This window comes from Rhinatrema bivittatum, chromosome 1, assembly GCF_901001135.1.
Source record: "Rhinatrema bivittatum chromosome 1, aRhiBiv1.1, whole genome shotgun sequence".
NCBI lineage: Eukaryota > Metazoa > Chordata > Amphibia > Gymnophiona > Rhinatrematidae > Rhinatrema > Rhinatrema bivittatum.
Genome location: NC_042615.1, coordinates 50,660,245 through 50,679,819, shown reverse-complemented (window position 1 = coordinate 50,679,819; position 19,575 = coordinate 50,660,245). Strand labels below are relative to the sequence as shown.

General features: G+C 43.1%; 1 protein-coding gene across 5 annotated transcripts in view; it reads right to left on the bottom strand.

The window, feature by feature from the left end:
• ARHGAP10 (Rho GTPase activating protein 10) overlaps positions 1-19,575 on the bottom strand; it is a 626,731-nt gene that overhangs the window by 240,245 nt on the left and 366,911 nt on the right. For all 5 annotated transcript variants that reach the window (XR_003857144.1, XM_029604362.1, XM_029604453.1 and 2 more), the window contains one exon: positions 13,037-13,118. Coding sequence is in view for 4 of the 5 variants with exons in the window: in XM_029604362.1 (XP_029460222.1) it covers positions 13,037-13,118 (82 nt within the window). In the remaining variant the exon portion in view is untranslated. The remainder of the gene's footprint in view (positions 1-13,036; positions 13,119-19,575) is intronic.

Sequence of the window (19,575 nt, the reverse complement as noted above, 5' to 3'; positions counted from 1 at the left end):
TATTAGAGGTAGTGCTCCTTACTACGAATCTGAGATATCTCAAGTGAGCTAGAAATATGTCTATGCGGGTCTAAGCATTCCTTAGATCTAGAGAGCACAGCCAGTTCCCTTTTACTAGACAGGGAAACAAGGTGCTAACGGAAGCCATTTTGAACTTTTCTTTTACTAAGTATTTGTTCAAAGCCTTTAGGTCTAGGATGGGGCAGAGTCCCTCTGTATGTATCAGGATCAGGAAGTACCTGGAATAGAATTCCTGACCTCGTTTCCCTTGGTGGAACAGGTTTAACTGCATTGGCTTCTAAGAGGGAGGATAATTCCTTTTCCAGAAACTCCTGATGCGGAAAGCTGCCCAAGCACTTCTCAGTGAGCGATCTGGAGTGTCCCATAGTCGAATTAGTATTCTCTCTTGATAAAGATTAGAACCCAGGTGAGGTTACCAAGGGTCAAAGGTTTACATAAAACTCAGCTCTCCCAACAAGCAAGTTCTCGGGCATAGATACTGGGAATCTGGTTATGCTCTTCCTGACTCAGTCAAAAACCTGTCCCAGGATTTGGCTGGGATACTGGCTGTGGATTCTGGGCCCTCTGCTATTTAATACATGAGTGAGGTCCCTGTTGCTGATCAGAATGAGAGGGTGGAGGGAATAATCTCCTCTGAGGATAGAAATGTCCTGTTCCCTCTTGGGTCCCTCCTGGATGAGAAGGGCGTATCCGAAGTGGCAATGGAGAGAGTCTGAAGCATTGCACAATTTTTCATTTGGGCCACTGCTTCCTTGACCTTATCTCCAAAAGAGATTCTCCCCTTTGCATGGTATATCAGCAAGAATATCCTGGACATCCTATCATTGGTCTGAGCCTGCAGCCAGGAGAGTCTGCAGAGACTCTCAATGCCATCTCGAAAACATCTCAAGTAGACCATGTGTTTTCCACCCTCCATCCTCTTGCCCACTGGTGACTCCAGGGTGTCACATTTCTCGAGGGAAATGCTCTTGACAACTTCTTGACAACTTTCGAATGTTTTGTATGCACTGGCACATGAAAAGCTGGTAGGAGGCTATGCAGGTATTCGCCCCCTGAAAAACCCTCCTTCCAAGCAAGTCAGGTGTATGAGAATCTTTCCCTAAAGCCACAGGGGAATGAGTTCTAGACCTCTTGGCCTTCTTGAGGGCTGATTCTATCACCATCAACTCATGCAGCTGCTGAGTGTTGAATTCAGGAGCCTTCTGGACAAAATAAAAAACTGTGCACGTGTCCTTATTCCCAAAAGCTATAGAGGGGGAATGCCCACATTTTCCTCTGGGTCTCATGAAAGATCTCATGTATGGGCACTGCGACAATATCCTTGGAGAATGTCAAACATCTTGGTCCTGGACTCTTCCTCCTGCAACTCAAATGAAATTGCCTCCATTAATCTCTTCATAAACTTGGCAAAGGAGAGGGCCTTGGGAGGAGACTTTCTCCTTTCCTGTGGTAGAGAGGATTTGGAGGGAGTCCTATAGAGCCCTCCTGATCAGAGAAGTCATCCGACCTACAGTCATACCCCCAAGAATATGCAGCATAGACAATTCTTTTCTATTGGACTCTAGACCCCGATGAACTCCTGCATAATCAGTGAAGTTTCCTCCCTGATGCTTTGAAATGAGAACTGATGTGCCTCGGGTAATTTGGTTGCTACCCTTACTCTTCGAGCTCAGAAAATATATTGCATTTACTGTGACAGTGGACTTGAAAATGCTATATTCCTCAAACAGAGACAGACATGTCTTTGGAACCACAATAGTGCTCACGAGTGAAATTATACTAAAGGGTTTCCAGCTATCTGTCAACTGTCTGCATCATTTCAGAGAAAATATCCCAACCACGGTGAAGTCTGGTCTACCTTAAAGCAAGATCAGGAGACTAGGCATCTAAATGACAGATGAAATTGAATATGGACAAGTGCTAAGTGATGTACATAGGGAAAAATAATCTAAACACAGGCGATTTTTATATCAGCGAAGCAGTTATGTTAAATAAAACAAATAGGTTCTACATTAGGTGTCACCACACAGGAAAAGGATCTAGGGGTCACTGCGGACAATACGTTGAAATCCTCAGCTCAGTGTGAAGCGCCAACCAGAAAAGCAAACAATGTTAGGTATTATTAGGAAATGAATGGAGAATAAAACTGAGAATATCATAACACCAGAGGATGTGGGAAAGGCAGCGTAGCTGGGTTTAAAAATGTTTTGGAAACATTCCTGGAGCATAAGTCCATAAACCATTATTAATCAGGTAGACTTAAGGAAAGCCACTGCTTATCCATGGGTATAAGTAGCATGGGATCTATCTACTACTTTAGATCCTGCCAGGAATTTGTGAATTGGACTGGCCACTGCTGGAAACAGGATACTGGGCTTGAAGGATCTTTGGTCTGAAGCAGAGTGGTGGTTCTGATGTTAAAAAAAAAAAAAAAGGATGTGAAAAGCAATTTACAAACCATTAAACTATAAAATATTAAAACAGAATAAAAAAGAAGACATTTTCAATAAGATGTCAAAGCAGAGTATTTCCTTCCTATAAAATGTTTGGACTAAGAACGGATTTGCATAAGTGCTAATGTACTATTAACATACCTTTTATACAAAATAATCTTTAAGAAGCCATGGAGCCAAAATACTTGTTTCAAAAGAGAAAATGAAAAGGGACTTTGAAGATGTAAATAATAAGGGTTGGAGAGAATTTTAGAATTTGGAGAATTCCAGAAAGAATGGAGTGTGATGCTCCATTGAAACTTATCGAAATATAGATATGCGTGAACCAGTTGATATAGTATATCTGGATTTTCAGAAGGTGTTTGATTAAGTCTCTCATAAGATATTCCTATGAAAACTAAAAAGTCATGGGATAGAAGGCAATGTCTTATTGTGGATTCGTAATTGGTTAAAAGGCAGGAAATAGATCACACCTTGAGTACTTTGTGCAGTACTGGTTGCCCCATCTGAAAAAAGGCAAAATGGACATGTAAAGGATACAGAAAAAGTCAAGAAAAACGATAAAGGGGATGGAAAGGCTAAACAGCTAAACTTCTTAGCCTGGAAAAAAGATGACAGAGGGAATATGACAAATTTATAAAATCACGAGGGGGGAGAGAAAGAGGAGAGAGCACCCGAGGACATTTGTACTGCACGGCACCTGTGTTCCAGCTAACGGAGGGAGAGGTCCTGACCTGCCTGACCGGAGTCTGCCGCTGACGTCATCTGAAGGGGACGGTAGGCTATAAAACCGCCCCTTCCTGCGAGTGAACTTGGGGGAGAGAAAGAGGAGAGAGCACCCGAGGACATTTGTACTGCACGGCACCTGTGTTCCAGCTAACGGAGGGAGAGGTCCTGACCTGCCTGACCGGAGTCTGCCGCTGACGTCATCTGAAGGGGACGGTAGGCTATAAAACCGCCCCTTCCTGCGAGTGAACTTGGGGGAGAGAAAGAGGAGAGAGCACCCGAGGACATTTGTACTGCACGGCACCTGTGTTCCAGCTAACGGAGGGAGAGGTCCTGACCTGCCTGACCGGAGTCTGCCGCTGACGTCATCTGAAAGGGACGGTAGGCTATAAAACCGCCCCTTCCTGCGGCGCGCAGCTGCCACCGGCGCGCTGCCGAAGCCGCGCGCGCCAAAGGGGCGCGCGCGGCTTAGTTCTGGAATAGGATTGAATCCACCCGTTTCCCTCAGCATTCTTAGATTTTGTAAGTAAAAAGATTTTTTGAATACCTAAAATCTCTCTCCTACTCTCTATTACCCCCGTTAGGCAATTCCTATATTTACAAGTTAAATGGTTCCAGAGATATAGGAAGAAGTCCCCCAAATCCTCATAAAGTACCTATGCCGCATTCAAAAAGAAAAGCGAGGATTAGGGAGCTGGAATCCGGAATCCCTACCTCAGATATGTCACAATTGAAGATTGAGGGGTTCATGCTTCCGGTTGGTGCTACTATGACTCCGCGGCAGTCCTTGGCGACCAATCCAGAAGAGCAACTGGACTGCTCGCCGGACACACAGGTCACCTTGAGTCCCGGAGCTCCGTCTACCCCCCCCTTTCCCTCAGAATTGTTGTTCCCGGAATCCGGAGCAGTGGGATTTTCGGAGGGCTTGATGCAGGGGGAAGTTTTAACAACTCCCCTCTTGGTAAAAGCCTCTACTCCTAGAGAGAAAGAAATAACACCGGGGGAATTAAGAAACCATATTGAGAGCCAAGGACTGGAGCACAAACTGTTACGCCCTGCTATTCCAAGGCCTACTTCGGTCACAATGGACTCCATATGGACTGCAATAATGGTCTTAGAAAAATCTGTTTCCTCTTTGGTTGATGTTACCTCTAATTTGGTGGGGAAAAATCAGCCTATGGAATCAAATATTTCCTTAAATACGGAAAACATAGCAAAATTAGATCAGAAAGTTAACATTATGCAGAATACTCAGTTACAACTGATAAAATCAGATACCAGTAATCAGAGAAAATTGGAAAATATAGAAAATTCCATTAGATACTTAAATCTTCGTATTCTTAATTTTCCATGTTATGATAAAATAGCTCCTCTAGAAATGTTTAAAAAATATTTAATGGAAGTCTTAAGAATTCCTAAGGAATTGATGCCTACACTAGCTAAAATCTATATGACTAAGGTTACCCCTATAACAATACCCAATGAAAATGAACCTGAATTAGAGCTAGATTTAACTCAATTTCTTGAAACTTCAATGGAATTAAAGATAAACAAGAGAGGAACTTTGTTTATACAGTGTGTATTTGCTCAGGATAGAGAAATGATATTAAAAGCTTTTTTCCGCAATAGGAAATCACTCTTTATGGGTCAATCCATATGGATTTTTCCAGATATCACACGTTCCACCCAGGAACGGAGAAAAAAGTTTCTTTTGATGAGAGACGAAGTAGTAGGTATGGGAGCTAAGTTTAGTCTTAAGTTCCCTTGCCAATGCGTAGTGAATAGACAAGGTGTTAAAAATGTATACTTTGAACCTGATCAATTACGTATTTTTTTGGACTCCAGACCTATGTGAACTCAATTAGAAGTTATCTTGATTACGGTATAAGTAAAGATAGGTGACACCATTATCTCTGGTCCTATTTATTTCCAATAGAATAAGTGTATGTGATTTTCTTTGATTTGCTCATTAGGAATTGTCTCTCTTTTCATTAATATTACATAGTAATTAGGCAGAGTAGGCAGTAAATTTTTTTTATGTATTAATTTTTTCTCCTTATTTGTGCCAATGTATGGTCAAATTGATATGCTGATGCTGCAAAATCACTTGTATTTTTCCTAAAATTGTGTACCTGATTTGTCGGTCAAAAATTTTATAAATAAATAATAAAAAAAAAAAAAAAAAAAATCACGAGAAGGGTGGAATGGGTAAATAGTGAAGAGTTATTTACTTTTTCAAACAACACTAGGACTAGGAGATGCTCCATGAAACTATCAAGCGGCAAATTTAAAACAAATTGTAGGAAGCACTTTTTCACTCAGCGAACAATCAAGCTATGGAATCTGAGAGGACGTGGCCAAGGCGACTAACATAACGGGCTTCAAAAGAGGATTAGACAAGTTCCTGAAGGAATAGCCCATAACCAGTTATTAACCAGGAAAGCCAGCGCTTATCCCTGGGAGCAAATTATAAGAAACAGATCAAACTATTAGGGATCTGACGGGACTTGGACTGCCCACTGTCAGAGACAGAATGCTTGGGCTTGTCGGACCTTGGTCTGACCCAGCATGACAATCCTTATGTTCTTATGAGAACAGGACTAAATGGTCAGTTTTCCAAATGGAGAAAAGTGAACAGTTGAGTGCCTCAGGGAGCTATACTGGAACCGGTGCTGTTTAACATATCCATAAATGATCTGGAAAGGGAAGCAAATGGGGGAAGTGATATGTAGGAAAACAATAATCCCAACGTTGAGTTTTGTATTACAAATCACCAGCCAGGAAAGGATCTTGCAAACATGGTTGAAATCCTCAATTCAGTGGGCTTGGTTTGGGTGGGGTGTGGGCGTGTCGGAGAAAGGCCAAGAGACGTGTGCGTAAATACTTACGCACACAGGCGCGCGCCGGGTCATCTGCCACGTCACTTTACAACTGCTATGGATGGCGTGTAAGTAAAACAACAAAAATATCTAGGCCAGTCAGTGGGATTTTAAGGGTTGGGGCTACCAGGGTGAAAGGGAGGCTAATAAATTAGGGGGATTTGGAAGTCCTATCCCTAAACTGGGCGAACTGGAAACGAACTGGGAAAACTGGCTATGGCACTGGTGCGCATCCCTTATAAAATTCCCCCACTTATGCGGTAGATGGCGGCATTTGCGCGCATACGCCTACATCCTTTTAAAATTGTGCACACGTACGTGCGTCCAGGCTATTTTACAACATGCACACATATATACGTGTATGTTATAAAATGATTGCGTCTCTGGACACGAGTCGGCAAGCAGGCGTACATGTGCGCCTGAGTGACTGTTTTCAAAGTTACCATCCCCGTGTGCAGTTCTGTTCACCCCATCTCAAAAAAGACATATTAGAAGTAGAAAAGGTGCAGAGAAGGGCAACAAAAAAATAAATAAATAATGGAATGGCTTCCTTATGAAAGAAGGACAAACAGGTTAGAGCCCTTCAGCTTCCGGAAGAGGCAACAGAGGGATATGACAGAGGTTTATAAAATCATGAGTGGGGTGGAACAGGTAACTATGAAATGGTTATTTACCCTTTCTAACAGTACTAAGACTAGGAGTCACACCAGGAAACTAAGTAGATTAAAACAAATCAAAGTATTTTTCACTCAACTCGCAATCAAGCTAAAGGAATTTATTGCTGGAGGATGTGGTGAAGGCATCGAGCACAGCAGGGTTTAAAAGGGGTCTGGACAATTTCCTGGAGAAAAAGTTCATAAATCCTTATTAGCCAGGTAGACTTGGGAAAGCCACAGCTTATCCCTGAGAGTGAGCAATGAGAAATGTTTACACTCTTTGGGCTCTTCTGAGTACTTGTGACCTGAATAGGTCCCCGTCAGACACGATGCTGGGCTCAATGGTCTTTGGTCTGACCCAGCATGGCATATCCTATTGTTCTGTAAACAATGAAAAAAATCTACCCATCAATTTTTTTAAAAAAAACACTGCCATAAAGCACAAGTATGGACTTAAATCCCAGTTCTAAGGGCATGATATTGTTATAATCATTGGTCTTTCTTGCTTAAATTATTTTTTATTTTTAAATGCAGATAAAACCCATAGGTACTCATTCAATGATACTCTAATTCCTTCCTGTTTTTATTTTTTTAATATAAATAAAGGTCCAGCGGTACTACTCCAATGTTCTGTCCAGTTCCCAAAAAGTCCTGTGGTGCTTATCCAATAATTCTCCATCCGTTTCCCCAAAAGCTACTGGAAATTCACTTTTATGAAGATCTTTAGGAGTGAAAGAGCACACAGCATGCTTCATTGTAACACCAGATACAAAAAATATTCAAGTCCAATGGTGCTTCCCATCTCAAGATACCCTCAACCGGTCTTCCTCTGGTGGAATGCCCCAGAACGCCTTACCTGCAGCTTCCACTGTGGTACTGGTGGAGAGTGGGCAGCACGTCCCCATTTTGCAAAGCTTCTTTCCCCTCCATGGTGATGGAAAGTACCAGAATGCCATTCTGGGGCAGAAGGAACAGCACAAGCAGCTAAACGTGCAATATCCAAGCATCTGAACCGCTCACTCACCAGTGGAAAAAAAATTAAGGAAGCGGAGGCAATGCCTCCACCCCCGTTTTGACTCCCTATCCCCTCCTGCGCAATCCTTGGTCCTCCCCTTTGCTCCCCATAGGATTCTCTTGTCAATTCCCTTTTAGCCAGCAGGTGGAAAGCAATGTTCGCCTGCATCTGACGTCTCCACCAGCTGGCTTCACTTTGAAATTTCAACAGATAGGGTCTATGCTATGTCACAGGCCCTGCCAGCAACCACACATTCAAACTGCAAAGTGAAGCCAGCAAATGGAGCAGACAGATACAAGTAAACACTGTTCTCCTGCTGCCTGTCGAAGGAGTAGAGGAGTTTGTTAGTTAGAGGATGGGTAGATGACAGAGAGAATTCCTTAGAATGGATCAGTTGGCAGCAGCAGTCCAAAAAGCAAACAGAATGTTAGGAATTATTAGGAAAGGAATGAAAATTAAAATGGAGAATGTCATAATGCCTCTGTATCATTCAATGGTGAGGCTGTACCTGGAGTACTGTGTGCCGTTCTGGTCACCACATCTCAAAAAAGATATAGCTGCATTGGAAAAGGTACAGAGAAAGGTGACCAAAATGATAAAGGGAATGGAACAGTTCCCCTATGAAGAAAGGCTAAAGAGGTTAGGGCTGTTCATCTTGGAGAAGAGATGGCTGAGGGGGGATATGGTAATCACAAAAAAGAGATAATATAGACCCCCTACTCTTTACACAATACACACATACATAAGGGATCCAATAATATTGATATGTACATTTTTTAATACATAAATTGATCAATAAACATATTTTCAAAACATATTTATCAAAATATTTCAAACATGTATTAATAATATTACATACACATTAAATTCACAAATATTTTCATAATTACATCATTAATACATAAGCATATGTGCAACCTTATAGACATTATCACCCCATCATAGCACCCATAAACTAGCAGCATTACCACCCCACCATAGCAGCATTAACTTAAAAACCCCCTCCAAAGCTCATACATACATCACACACACACTCCCCACCCACTAAAAACCAGCCTCTAAAACCACCCAACCTAATGAACTTAGAGCTATCTTTTATCCCAGTATGCTCCACCACAAATTAATTTAGTATAGGAGCACTCAAACATCCCTCACACCTCTAAAATCCCCAAAATTATTTTGGTAAAGGCTATCTTTATTAGGGTATGCTCCGCTACATATTAATTCCATATGGGGGCAATCCACCACATCCTAACAAGGATCCCTGCGGTGAAACAGGGATTTTCAGAAGGTGTTTGATTAAGTGGTGGAGCATACTGGGATAAAAGATAGCTCTAAGTTCATTAGGTTGGGTGGTTTTAGAGGCTGGTTTTTAGAGGGTGGGGAGTGTGTGTGCGATGTATGTATGAGTTTTGGAGGGGGTTTTTAAGTTAATGCTGCTATGGTGGGGTGGTAATGCTGCTAGTTTATGGGTGCTATGATGGGGTGATAATGTCTATAAGGTTGCACATATGCTTATGTATTAATGATGTAATTATGTAAATATTTGTGAATTTAATGTGTATGTAATATTATTAATACATGTTTGAAATATTTTTATAAATATGTTTTGAAAATATGTATATTGATCAATTGATGTATTAAAAAATGTACAGATCAATATTATTGGATCCCCTATGTATGTGTGTATTGAGGGGGGATATGACAGAAGTCTATAAAATCATGAATGGAATAGAACAGGTAAATGTAAATAGCTTATTTATTCTTTCAAAAAAATACAAAGACTAGGGGACACTCCATGAAGTTAGTAAGCAGCACATTAGAATCAAATCAGAGAGAATTATTTTTCACTCATTGCACAATTAAGATCTGGAATTCATTGCCAGAGAATGTGGTTAAGGCAGTTACCATAACGAGATTTAAAAAAGGTTTAGACAAATTAATAAACTATTAACCAAGTAGACACTGGGAATAGCCACTACTTATCCCTGTGCAATAGCAGCATGGGATCTATTTACTGTTTCGGCTTCCTCCTGTCAGGTACTCATGACCTGGATTGGCCACTTTTGAAAATCTGACCCAGCATGGCATTTCTTATGTGAAAGGAAAGAGGCAGAGAGAGAGAGAAGATCAAGAGGGGATTGAGAAAAAGGAGGGAGTGTTTAAGAGAAGATTGGGGATGAGAGAGGATCAGGCAGGAGCATTTGAGAGATAAGGGGTGAGAGAAGATTGGGCAGTGAGAAGGATTTGAGAGTCAGAGAATCAGGTGGGCAGGCAGGGTGGTTTTAGGAGGTGGGGGGGAATGCAGAGGGAAGGAAGGAGAATCATGCGAGTGAGGGCATGGTATTAGAAAATCAAAGATGGCATGAACCTTTCTACCTAGAAAAACTACCCTAAACTACTGGAAATCCAGACAAGATTTCAAGACACAAGGCCCTGTACTGTGGAAAAGAAAGAACGTTTTTATTATCATGGATATAAAATCACAGTACACAAAAGAAAGAAGTTTAAAGCAATGCCAGAGCAACAAAGAACTATGAAAACAAAAGTTTGGGCTTGGGATGAGAGTTACTGTGAAAGATAGAAGCAAAACCCTTAAGGATCCTGAAGAACCTCAGTGTTACATTTGATACTTTTTCAGAAAACAAAATGGAGATCCAGTGATTCATATATGCAAAAGGAGACAACAAATGGACAACAGGAGAAAGAAGCTTATACTCTGTCGTCCTAGCTAAGAGATGTCATGAACCTTTCTCCCTAGAAAAACTATCCTAAACTATTGGAAATCCTCTCACTATAACTGCAACCCAGAGTCTGTATATACAGGTTCAGGTTTGAGAACCATCTGGATTACAACTGACTATAGAAAATCTGTAAATACCTGAGAGATTTAGGGAGAATCATTCTGAGTCAGCTCATGTGAGGTTTGAGAATTTCTGATCTGCAGGAAGATTTGTTAGGGCTACTGTGAAGTCCAATGGTGCAAAAGAACCTATCATAACAACAAAACTGAGTTCTGTAGCGACTCTATGCAGTTTGTAAAATCTTCCAGAGATCTCTTGTGTAATGTAATGGCCATGAGGAGCATGCATTGCAGTAATTGAGGTCTATTATGGAAATCTTGTAAATATACTCTGATACATCATTTAATTTTAAATGTGAATTTAAGAGTTTTGACCACACCTTTGGCTTTCATAGAAAATATGGAGCTGAAGATATGAGAACACGGGCAGTCTACGGGAGTATGTTTTTGCATTATAAGGTGCGTGAGAGCACGTGCATGGACTTTCAATTAACCATCTTAAAATGGGATAAGCCATTATGGAAGCTTGGCATTTTACACAAATAAAAGGAAATAATCTGAGAATTCTACAGAGATCCAAGAAGTCCTATGTGATCTAGGAGCCCTCAGAAGAACTGATGACATGATGGGGCGGATTTTCAGAGCCCTGCTCGCCTAAATCCGCCCAAAACCGGGCGGATTTAGGCGAGCAGGGCCCTGCGCGCCGGTATGCCTACATTCAAAGAGGCCTACCGGCGCGCGCAGACCCCGAGACTCGCGTAAGTCCTGGGGTTTTCGGAGGGGGGGCGTGTCGGGGGCGTGTCGGCAGCGTTTTGGGGGCGGGTACGGGGGCGTGGCTACGGCCCGGGGCGGTCCGGGGGCGTGGCCGCGCCCTCCGTACCTGCCCCCAGGTCGCGGCCCGGCGCGCAGGAGGCCCGCTCGCGCGCGGGGATTTACGTCTCCCTCCGGGAGGCGTAAATCCCCGGAGAAAAGTAAGGGGGGGGTGTAGACAGGGCCGGGCGGGTGGGTTAGGTAGAGGAAGGGAGGGGAAGGTGAGGGGAGGGCGTTAGAGGATTCCCTCCAAGGCCGCTCCGATTTCGGAGCGGCCTTGGAGGGAATGGGGGTAGGCTGCGCGGCTCGGCGCACGCCGGCTATACAAAATCGATAGCCTTGCGCTCGCCGATCCAGGTTTTTAGCAGATACGCGCGGCTCCGCGCGTATCTGCTAAAATCCAGCGTACTTTTGCTTGAGTCTGATGAGCAAGCAAAAGTAGGCCAAATCGCGCTGTTTAAAAATCTACCCCGATGTATGAATTCATGACGTTAAATCTGTAATAGGGATTGAGAACTACTATGTAAACTGGAAAAAAGACCAGGTTGGTGTAATTGCACAGTGCAAAGGCTTCCAGAGAATTCCTTGGAAATGCAGCAAACATATGGAATAGCAACATCGTGTACAACTATTAGAAACACGTCTCTTGACTTTAAATATGATGTACTGAGCTTAATTAATGACCCTGGCTTCATTTGAGAATGTGTAGGAGAGGACTTAAAAGTGCAGGATGTAGAAGAGATTGTATATAGAATTATATTCTGCATTTTAGGGGTTGTAAAAATGCATACACGAGTCTTAAAAGTAATAAAGGGATAGCACTGGGGAGTTTGCAGTTTTAATCTAGAAGATTCTTGAAAGTTAGATAATGAAATATTTATAATGTTACTTGGAGATAAATTCAATGTAGTAGTAAGTTAGATACTGAGACATACCAAAATGCTGGGATCTGAGAGGGTGGTACAGGCTAAGTATAAAGTTTGCAATAGCTGTTCATAGGATGGTTATTAACGTGAAACTGATTCAGGGATGTAGTTATTGGAAATGGTTGATACATGTACTATGCTAGTTAAAATGAGTGAATAGGATGAAATGAAATGAGTGAATAGGATGAAACGAAAGCAAAGGTAAAAGCCAGAAATATGTCTAGAATAAGTGAGATTATCAGACTGGAAAGTGACTGCGTGGAAGAGTAATGGAAGGAGATTAGTTTTCTTAAGGAATCTTCCAATACATAGGTAGATTCCTGTTTTTAGATCTATTGGGAGCAAGTAAGGTGAGAAGATTGAATAGCAGATGCTCTTACAGGTTTTCTGAAAGGAACTCGTGGGCTAAGTATTTGTTCTGGGGTAAAACTTTTTTTTTTTTTTTTTTATAGCTCATAGTTTATTCTGGGAGGGCTCGACTGCATCAAAAGGTCTGATGTATGGTGGTTCCTGATACAAAAATGATGCAGTAAAGATAATGCGTGCTGTACAATATGGTGATAACATCCCCCCATATGATTTAAATGTTTTGTACAAACCGTATATGAAATATTCTTGTGAATTCAATAAAAATATAGGAACGCACCCAAAATAATTTAGAAAGAAATAAAAGGGGGGTGGAACAGGTCTCCAAGATCATTCTCTATAGGTGCATTAAGAATAACGCATAAGGTTGAGGGTGCTCACCTCAAATACTGCTTCAAAACACTAGTAATGGTCTTCACTTCCCACTCTACCGAGTCTTCCAGGTCCATGTCTTCTTTTGTATCTATGGAGAGTGAAAGATCAAGGCAGGCATTCAAACACAGTGCATCTAAGTATAAACTTTCATCAATCAGCAACAGTTAAACTTGTTTATCCCATAAGCCTGCAAGACATTACTAGGGCATCCTTTGATGCCGAGATCAGCTATGATCTCAGAAGAGGGAGAGCAAACTTGCAGCCAGATTACTAATGTCACCAGATGCTGCTTTTTATGAAGGTTGTAAGAGCCGTTAGGAGTCTGAATAATTTCAAACTCAACCCATTAAACACAAATCTGTTATGTCTATTTATTTTAAGATTTGCTTCTAGCAATAAAAGTCATATTTGCAGATTGCAGATCTGGGTTGCAGATATACGTGGGTTCTATTTAGAGCTCTTAGCTACTGGATCCCTCCCTCAATGCAGGACTTTCCTAGTATTTCTCGTTTTGCATTCATTTTAATACAAATCTTGGGCTTCTTACTCTTCAAAAGAGAGAGTGTCAGCATTAGAGATGTGATTCGGCCGAACCTTTCGGTTTGGCCTTCATTATCGGCCCGCCGCAGGAAATTTCGTTTTCCTGAGGTTCAGGCCGATTTTATTTCGTCTGCCTCCGAAACCCACCCCAACCCTTCAGATTTAATGAATTACAACGGGGGGGGGGGGGGGGGGGGTTGTAAAAGAAAAAACAAAACCCCAAACCCACTCCAACCCTTAAAATGGCGCAGGCCATCCATTGCTCCTACCATGTGACAGGGGCCAACCAATGACACCGATAGCCCCTGTTACACGGTAAGGGCAAAGGGCCATCGGCGCCATTTTGATTAGTGGCAGCCGACGGCCCGAGAGGGGGAGATCACTCCTGGGACCCCACTGGACTACCAGGGACTTTTGGTAAGTCTTGGGGGGGGTGGGTCGGGCAAGTCTTGGGGGGTTGGGAGGCTGAGGGGTTGCAATTAATTAAATTTGAAGGGTTGGGGTGGGTTTGAGGTTTTGTTTTGTTTTTTTAATGTACCCTTTTCTCCCCCTCCGAAATACGATAAGAAAACCACACCAAATTTCATGGGTTTTATTCTCGTTTCGTCGCCTCCTCAAAACGCAACGAAATACGAAATATCGTCTATATTTCCTATTTCGTTGCAAACGAATGCACATCCCTAGTCAGCATATTAGAATTAATTTAGAATTTCTTAACCTTTCCTCTCAGCATCAAAATGTTGCTTTTGCTGGCCCCTGGACTCTGATGGTGTATCCTTCCACCAGAGGAACCGTTCAGGATTTTACACAGCGATAATCTTAAAACCCATCCAAATGTTATCTGTGTTTCCATGTTATATACTATTTGCGTTGTTCACCAGTTAAAACTCAGCTTGCTATTTTTAAAAGTAAAACCTGATTAAAACAGTGATACTTAAACTGTGCCTCTTCAGGATCCTGAGTTTGGCACGTCGCATGACTGTTTCTGGCACCTCCTCCTGGGGAATTTTGGCACATTCAGCACTGATTTCCAGTGGAACACAGAGGGCTCCAAATACTACATAATGTGCTGAGATACAAGTTCAAAATCCCAAACTAGCCAGAAGTCTTTCTCCAGAAATCAGGCCCCTTGGCAACTCCAGTTCAGGCCACGTAATGACTTTCTTGCACTCAAATTTGTTAATATTCAAGTGAGCTAAATCTCACATTGGGAATCCAAGCCAAGCCATAGTTTCACTAGTGAGGGGCAGAGATTGGCAACAAAATTAAAGTTTAAAAAAATGAGTGTGTCCAGCTTAAATTTGGGTGCCCAGTTCTCAAGCCCCTGCCAGCTTCTCTCAGGTTGATCCCGGTGCAGCCATGCCTTTGAGAAAGGGTAAAGGATGGACAGAGACTGGGATGGAGGAGCCATCACAGGTGACATCTATAGGTGGGAAGGAGAGCACAGGCAAATATGATTGGAGGATCTCAGTCAAATGACATCGAGCCTCTTTTTAGCTGAGTAAACAACAGCATTATCAACTAAAAGAAACAAAATACAACAGACTAATTTTGCTGTAAAAAAAAAAAAAAAAAAAGAGGTACCAGGGAACATTTTATTTATTTACATTTCTTAAACGCTTATCCTGAAACCCCAAGCTGCAAGTTTATATTACTTTAAAAGACATTTTTGGAAAACACTGTGGTGTTAAGATGGTTTAGAGATTTGTGGCACAACGAAGTTTGTTTACATAAAAGAAAGGGAGGTTTCCTTTTTACAACAGCATTAAAGCAACACTGCTTTCATTAACAGGGTAAAATGGAGCTGTAAGCAGCCAGCAGCTTAACTCACACAGAAACAGGTAGAAAGTAAGTATACACGCAGAGCAGTATGGAAGAAGCCGTAGCTCAAAACAGTTCAGTATTGGCTAACTCAATACAGTCCAGCACAGCGGCATGATAGATATTTCCAATAAAAATGGTATCCAATAGGTCAGAGTTAGCATTCACTTTTAAAGGAGAGGGCATGCGATTGTAACCCTGCAAAGCTTGGGTTATTATCAACATGTCCAGAGAACAGCCCTACAGTTGACTAGAACTGCGTGTTTGACATTATGGTCTAAAACATTAAGGGCTTAATTCATCAAGGTTCTTTCTCCATAGAGATGGAATGGGAAAATCACAGCGCTGTACAGGAGATACTTGGGAGTCCCTTGTCAAAATTGTTTTAGGACAACAAAGAGGGCAACAGTAGAAGGAAACTGGTAGGTCATCCCTGGAAAATATCTCCGTGAACTGGCTTAACAGCATTCTTTACTGAACTTTTCTCTGATATGCCAACCTCTGTTGAATTTTTTGGGGGTTATCATTAAAGAGGCCTGCAGAGTGGCAAAAGCCGATTTATCCCTCAATTAAAAACGACTTGAGCTGGGTCTTTTCAGATCATGGCCTCAACAGTAAGCCAGAGAGCAGCTAATGTCATGACAGGAAAGAAAGCAGCTAAAATTGCCCAGAGGTACTCATGGTAATTTGTACTAACAGAGCAGAATTGGATTTTAAATGATACAAAACACAAGACGTGCCCAGGCCAATATGAAAATGCACACACAGACAAACCCAAGGGCTTCAGTTATATAAAGTGATTTATGTCACAGAAGAGACATTTTAAGGCTGCAACACCAGGTGTTTGGATTTCTTCATATGTGAGCAAGGCTTAGTGTAATCCCTCTGGCTAAAATAACCCACCTGAATCCGTCCCTTCCATGTCTCTTGGAATTAGAAGAAAAATACTTTTAAGGGGAATCCGCTTTTCAATAGAGTTCCTAATGCAGCCATAGAAGAAAAGAAATAAGAGCAGATAAGGACTGTAAGGCCTCTGCTCAGGTGACTTCCCAGTGCAATGCCAGGGACCCTGGGTGATCGCTGGCTTTCTACTCGCTTCTCTGCACCTAGCTTTCCTCAGGGCATATGCCGGGCTTTCACTCCTCCAAGTCACAACCACAACTTCCCCTCCTGCCTTAGGGCTTTTAGCAAGGTCCTACTGGCTACATGAAAAAGGGGGGGGGGAGGGGAGGAAGAAAGGGGAAGCCTAGCGCCACAGCAAATTCTCCAGCTGGAAATGGGAAATGGAGAAAGAAGCACGGCGGCCACAGCCACTCTCACCCCACCCCCCCACCACCACAAGAAGATTTAAAAATTCAATAAAGCAGCATGGCAAAGATTTCTGCAGCACAGAAACCCTTCTGGAAGCGAGGACGTGTCTCCAGGGCAATGCCAATTAGTTACATACGTTAATAAGCATGGGCCTGGGCTCTCTTTTCCAGTACAAGGGTCCTTGCAGGCAACATGTGGAGCACCCTGTTTATATACCATACAATAGGTGTGTGTGACCCAGGTCTGTATGGCACATGCTTGACCATCACCATAACGTCCACTTAACCTCCACCCCTGTAAAGCAAAGGGTTGGAATAGATGGTGCAAAATGGCATGTATATCCTTAAGCCTTGGTTATGTCATAAGAGGACATCTAAGCACTATAAAGGGTGAAACTTTTAAAAGTGAATTTTAAAAGCCCAAAACCGGCACGTGCCAAAACCGGGAGATCTGAGCACAAGTCGGGTTGGCGCGCACCAAGCGGATTTTAAAAAGCTGACCGAGTACGCGTGGCTACACGCACAAATGAAAAGTTCCCAAAAAAAAAAAAAGGGGGGGGGGGGGGTTCTGGGCGTGGTCTCGGCACTGCCTGGGTGTTCTTGGAGTTTAACCTGAAATTTGCACATAAATACCCACGCACACAGGCGCGTGCCGGAGCCCCCTACTGCGTAACTTTACTTCTGCTATGGATGACGTGTAAGTTGCAAAACAAAAAGGCAGATCAGTGGGGTTTTAAAGGTGTGGGGCTGACAGGGAAGAAGGGAGGCTATTAAACTAGGGGGATCTGGAAGTCCTATCCCTTACCTGGGCGAACTAACTGGGAAAACTGGTGATGGTGTTGGCGTGGGCGTGCCTGTCTATTAAAATCCACCCCCCACCACCACCACTTGTGCTGCAGAAGTGGCATTCGCGCTCATCCACTTAAAACAGGCGCGCGCACGTGCGTGCAGTCAGGCTGTTAGAAGATGGCCAAGTCCCTGGGCGCGGGCCGACAAACGCACGCACGTGCGCTCGCCTGTTTAAAAAAGTTACCACCATAGCGAGGAAGGGCCCGTTTTATTCCAAACATTCCTGCTTCAGACACTGCTGTCTGCTTGCTTTGCGTTTGCTCGCTAGGGCAGAGACTAGGAAAAGGAACAATTTTTGTCCATGGAGGAATGAAACCTTAACCACAATGTCGTCCCCCCCCCCCCCCCCACCAAGGGGAAATAAAGGGATAGCAACTCGAGAGATCTGCCCGTCTGGAATCCTCCTCGTTTATCTCAGCTTCAGAATTAAGGGACTGGTTTTCTCCAATGAACCGTGCTCGGTTGTGTCAGAGATATTTCCCTATTTTCAGGAGTCCGTGGTGCTACTCACATGTTTTACTTTGCTACTGGCTGTTTTTATAACTGCAGGGCTTCACAGGGATCGCTCTCAAAGGACTGTGGCCTAGTAGTTAAGTCGGGGCAGTGGAGCGAGGAGAAATGTACCACTTATGTCACAGCACCCACGGTGCTGGTTTGTTCCTGCTTGCATGGAAACAAGAGACCCCCAAGTGTCCGTGTGAATTTTTAAGTGGATTCCAAGAAAGGGGCGTCTCCTTTCAGTGCTCTTAATTTTGCAGAGTAAAGGCACAAAGCCTTGACTGAGGAGCCTTAGAAAGTGAAGAGCACTTTTCAGTTCACACCCAGTGGCTGATGAGTCACCTCTAGTGATTTCTGCAGTTAAGCATCCTTAGCGGATTTAAAAAGAACCGTTTTATTAAAGCAAATCAACTTTATGAATGATTTTGTACCAATATAACGAAACAAGTTTATTATAGCAATTAGACATAAAATACACAAGATTGGAAGGAAGTTTTTTTGCACCCTTCCTGCCCAGTCAGAGGGGGCTCACGGACGTTGTTTTCCTGGCCAACCTGGTTCTGCAGTGCCCAAACAATTCCTTTGCCCACCTGGCAAATGTGGAAGGAAGAGGAGAACGAAGGATCCAATGCAGGGAGATAAAGTATGGGATGAGAAGGAGAAGCACCCATACACTGTTTAACCACAATAGCTACCCACAAGATTCCTGAGAAAGGAGAGAAGAAATTGGAGGATTCAAGATCCAGCACTGGGAAGAGGTCCCTATATTTCACCGTAAGCCAGGGCAACTTCACTTTCTAGCCAATAAGGAATAAATAAGGGAGGGTTCCCCTAAGGATTGAATCAAGGGCTCACAGATTTGCTGCTTCGACCGACTGAATGAGAATTGTACAAAAGTGCCATGTTTCATGGCTGCACCACCTCTTCAGTAATTTTTCAACACCAGCTTTATCCACAGCTTTGTTCTCGACACTCACCAAGGAAATTGCAAACAACCCCCAGGTCCCTGGAGGTTATAGCTCCCCCCCCCCCCGAATCCTAATATACCGAGGTTTGAAGAGAGTGAGTAATCTGGGAAAGTCAGAATCAGCCCCTAGTAAAGAGTAGGTGCCTTGTGGCTTACATGACTTTCTCCGAGGAAGGCTGTTGAAATACTTGATTGTGACTGAATACATTTATCACTATCGGAAACCACCAATCCAAGACTGAATCCTTTATCCCAGGCTTTGAGTTCATTTGTGGTGAAAAAGGCCTGTCAAGAGTGTCAGGAGGGTCTGAAGAGTTAGCCAGTTTCTAGGAAGGAGAGGTTTATTCTACCCACAGAGGTGGATTGGGTTTCCTGTCCAGTAAGGACACGCCTACTCTTAATCTGCCATCCCAGCTCCACTCCCCCCCCCCTCACCCCTCCCCTAACCCACACAACCTCACACCCAGACACTTTCTTCCCCCTCCACCCCCCTCCCCTCCTCACCCCCCCAACCTCTCATCCCATCCCCCCCAACCTAGCCTCCCCTCCACTCTCGCACC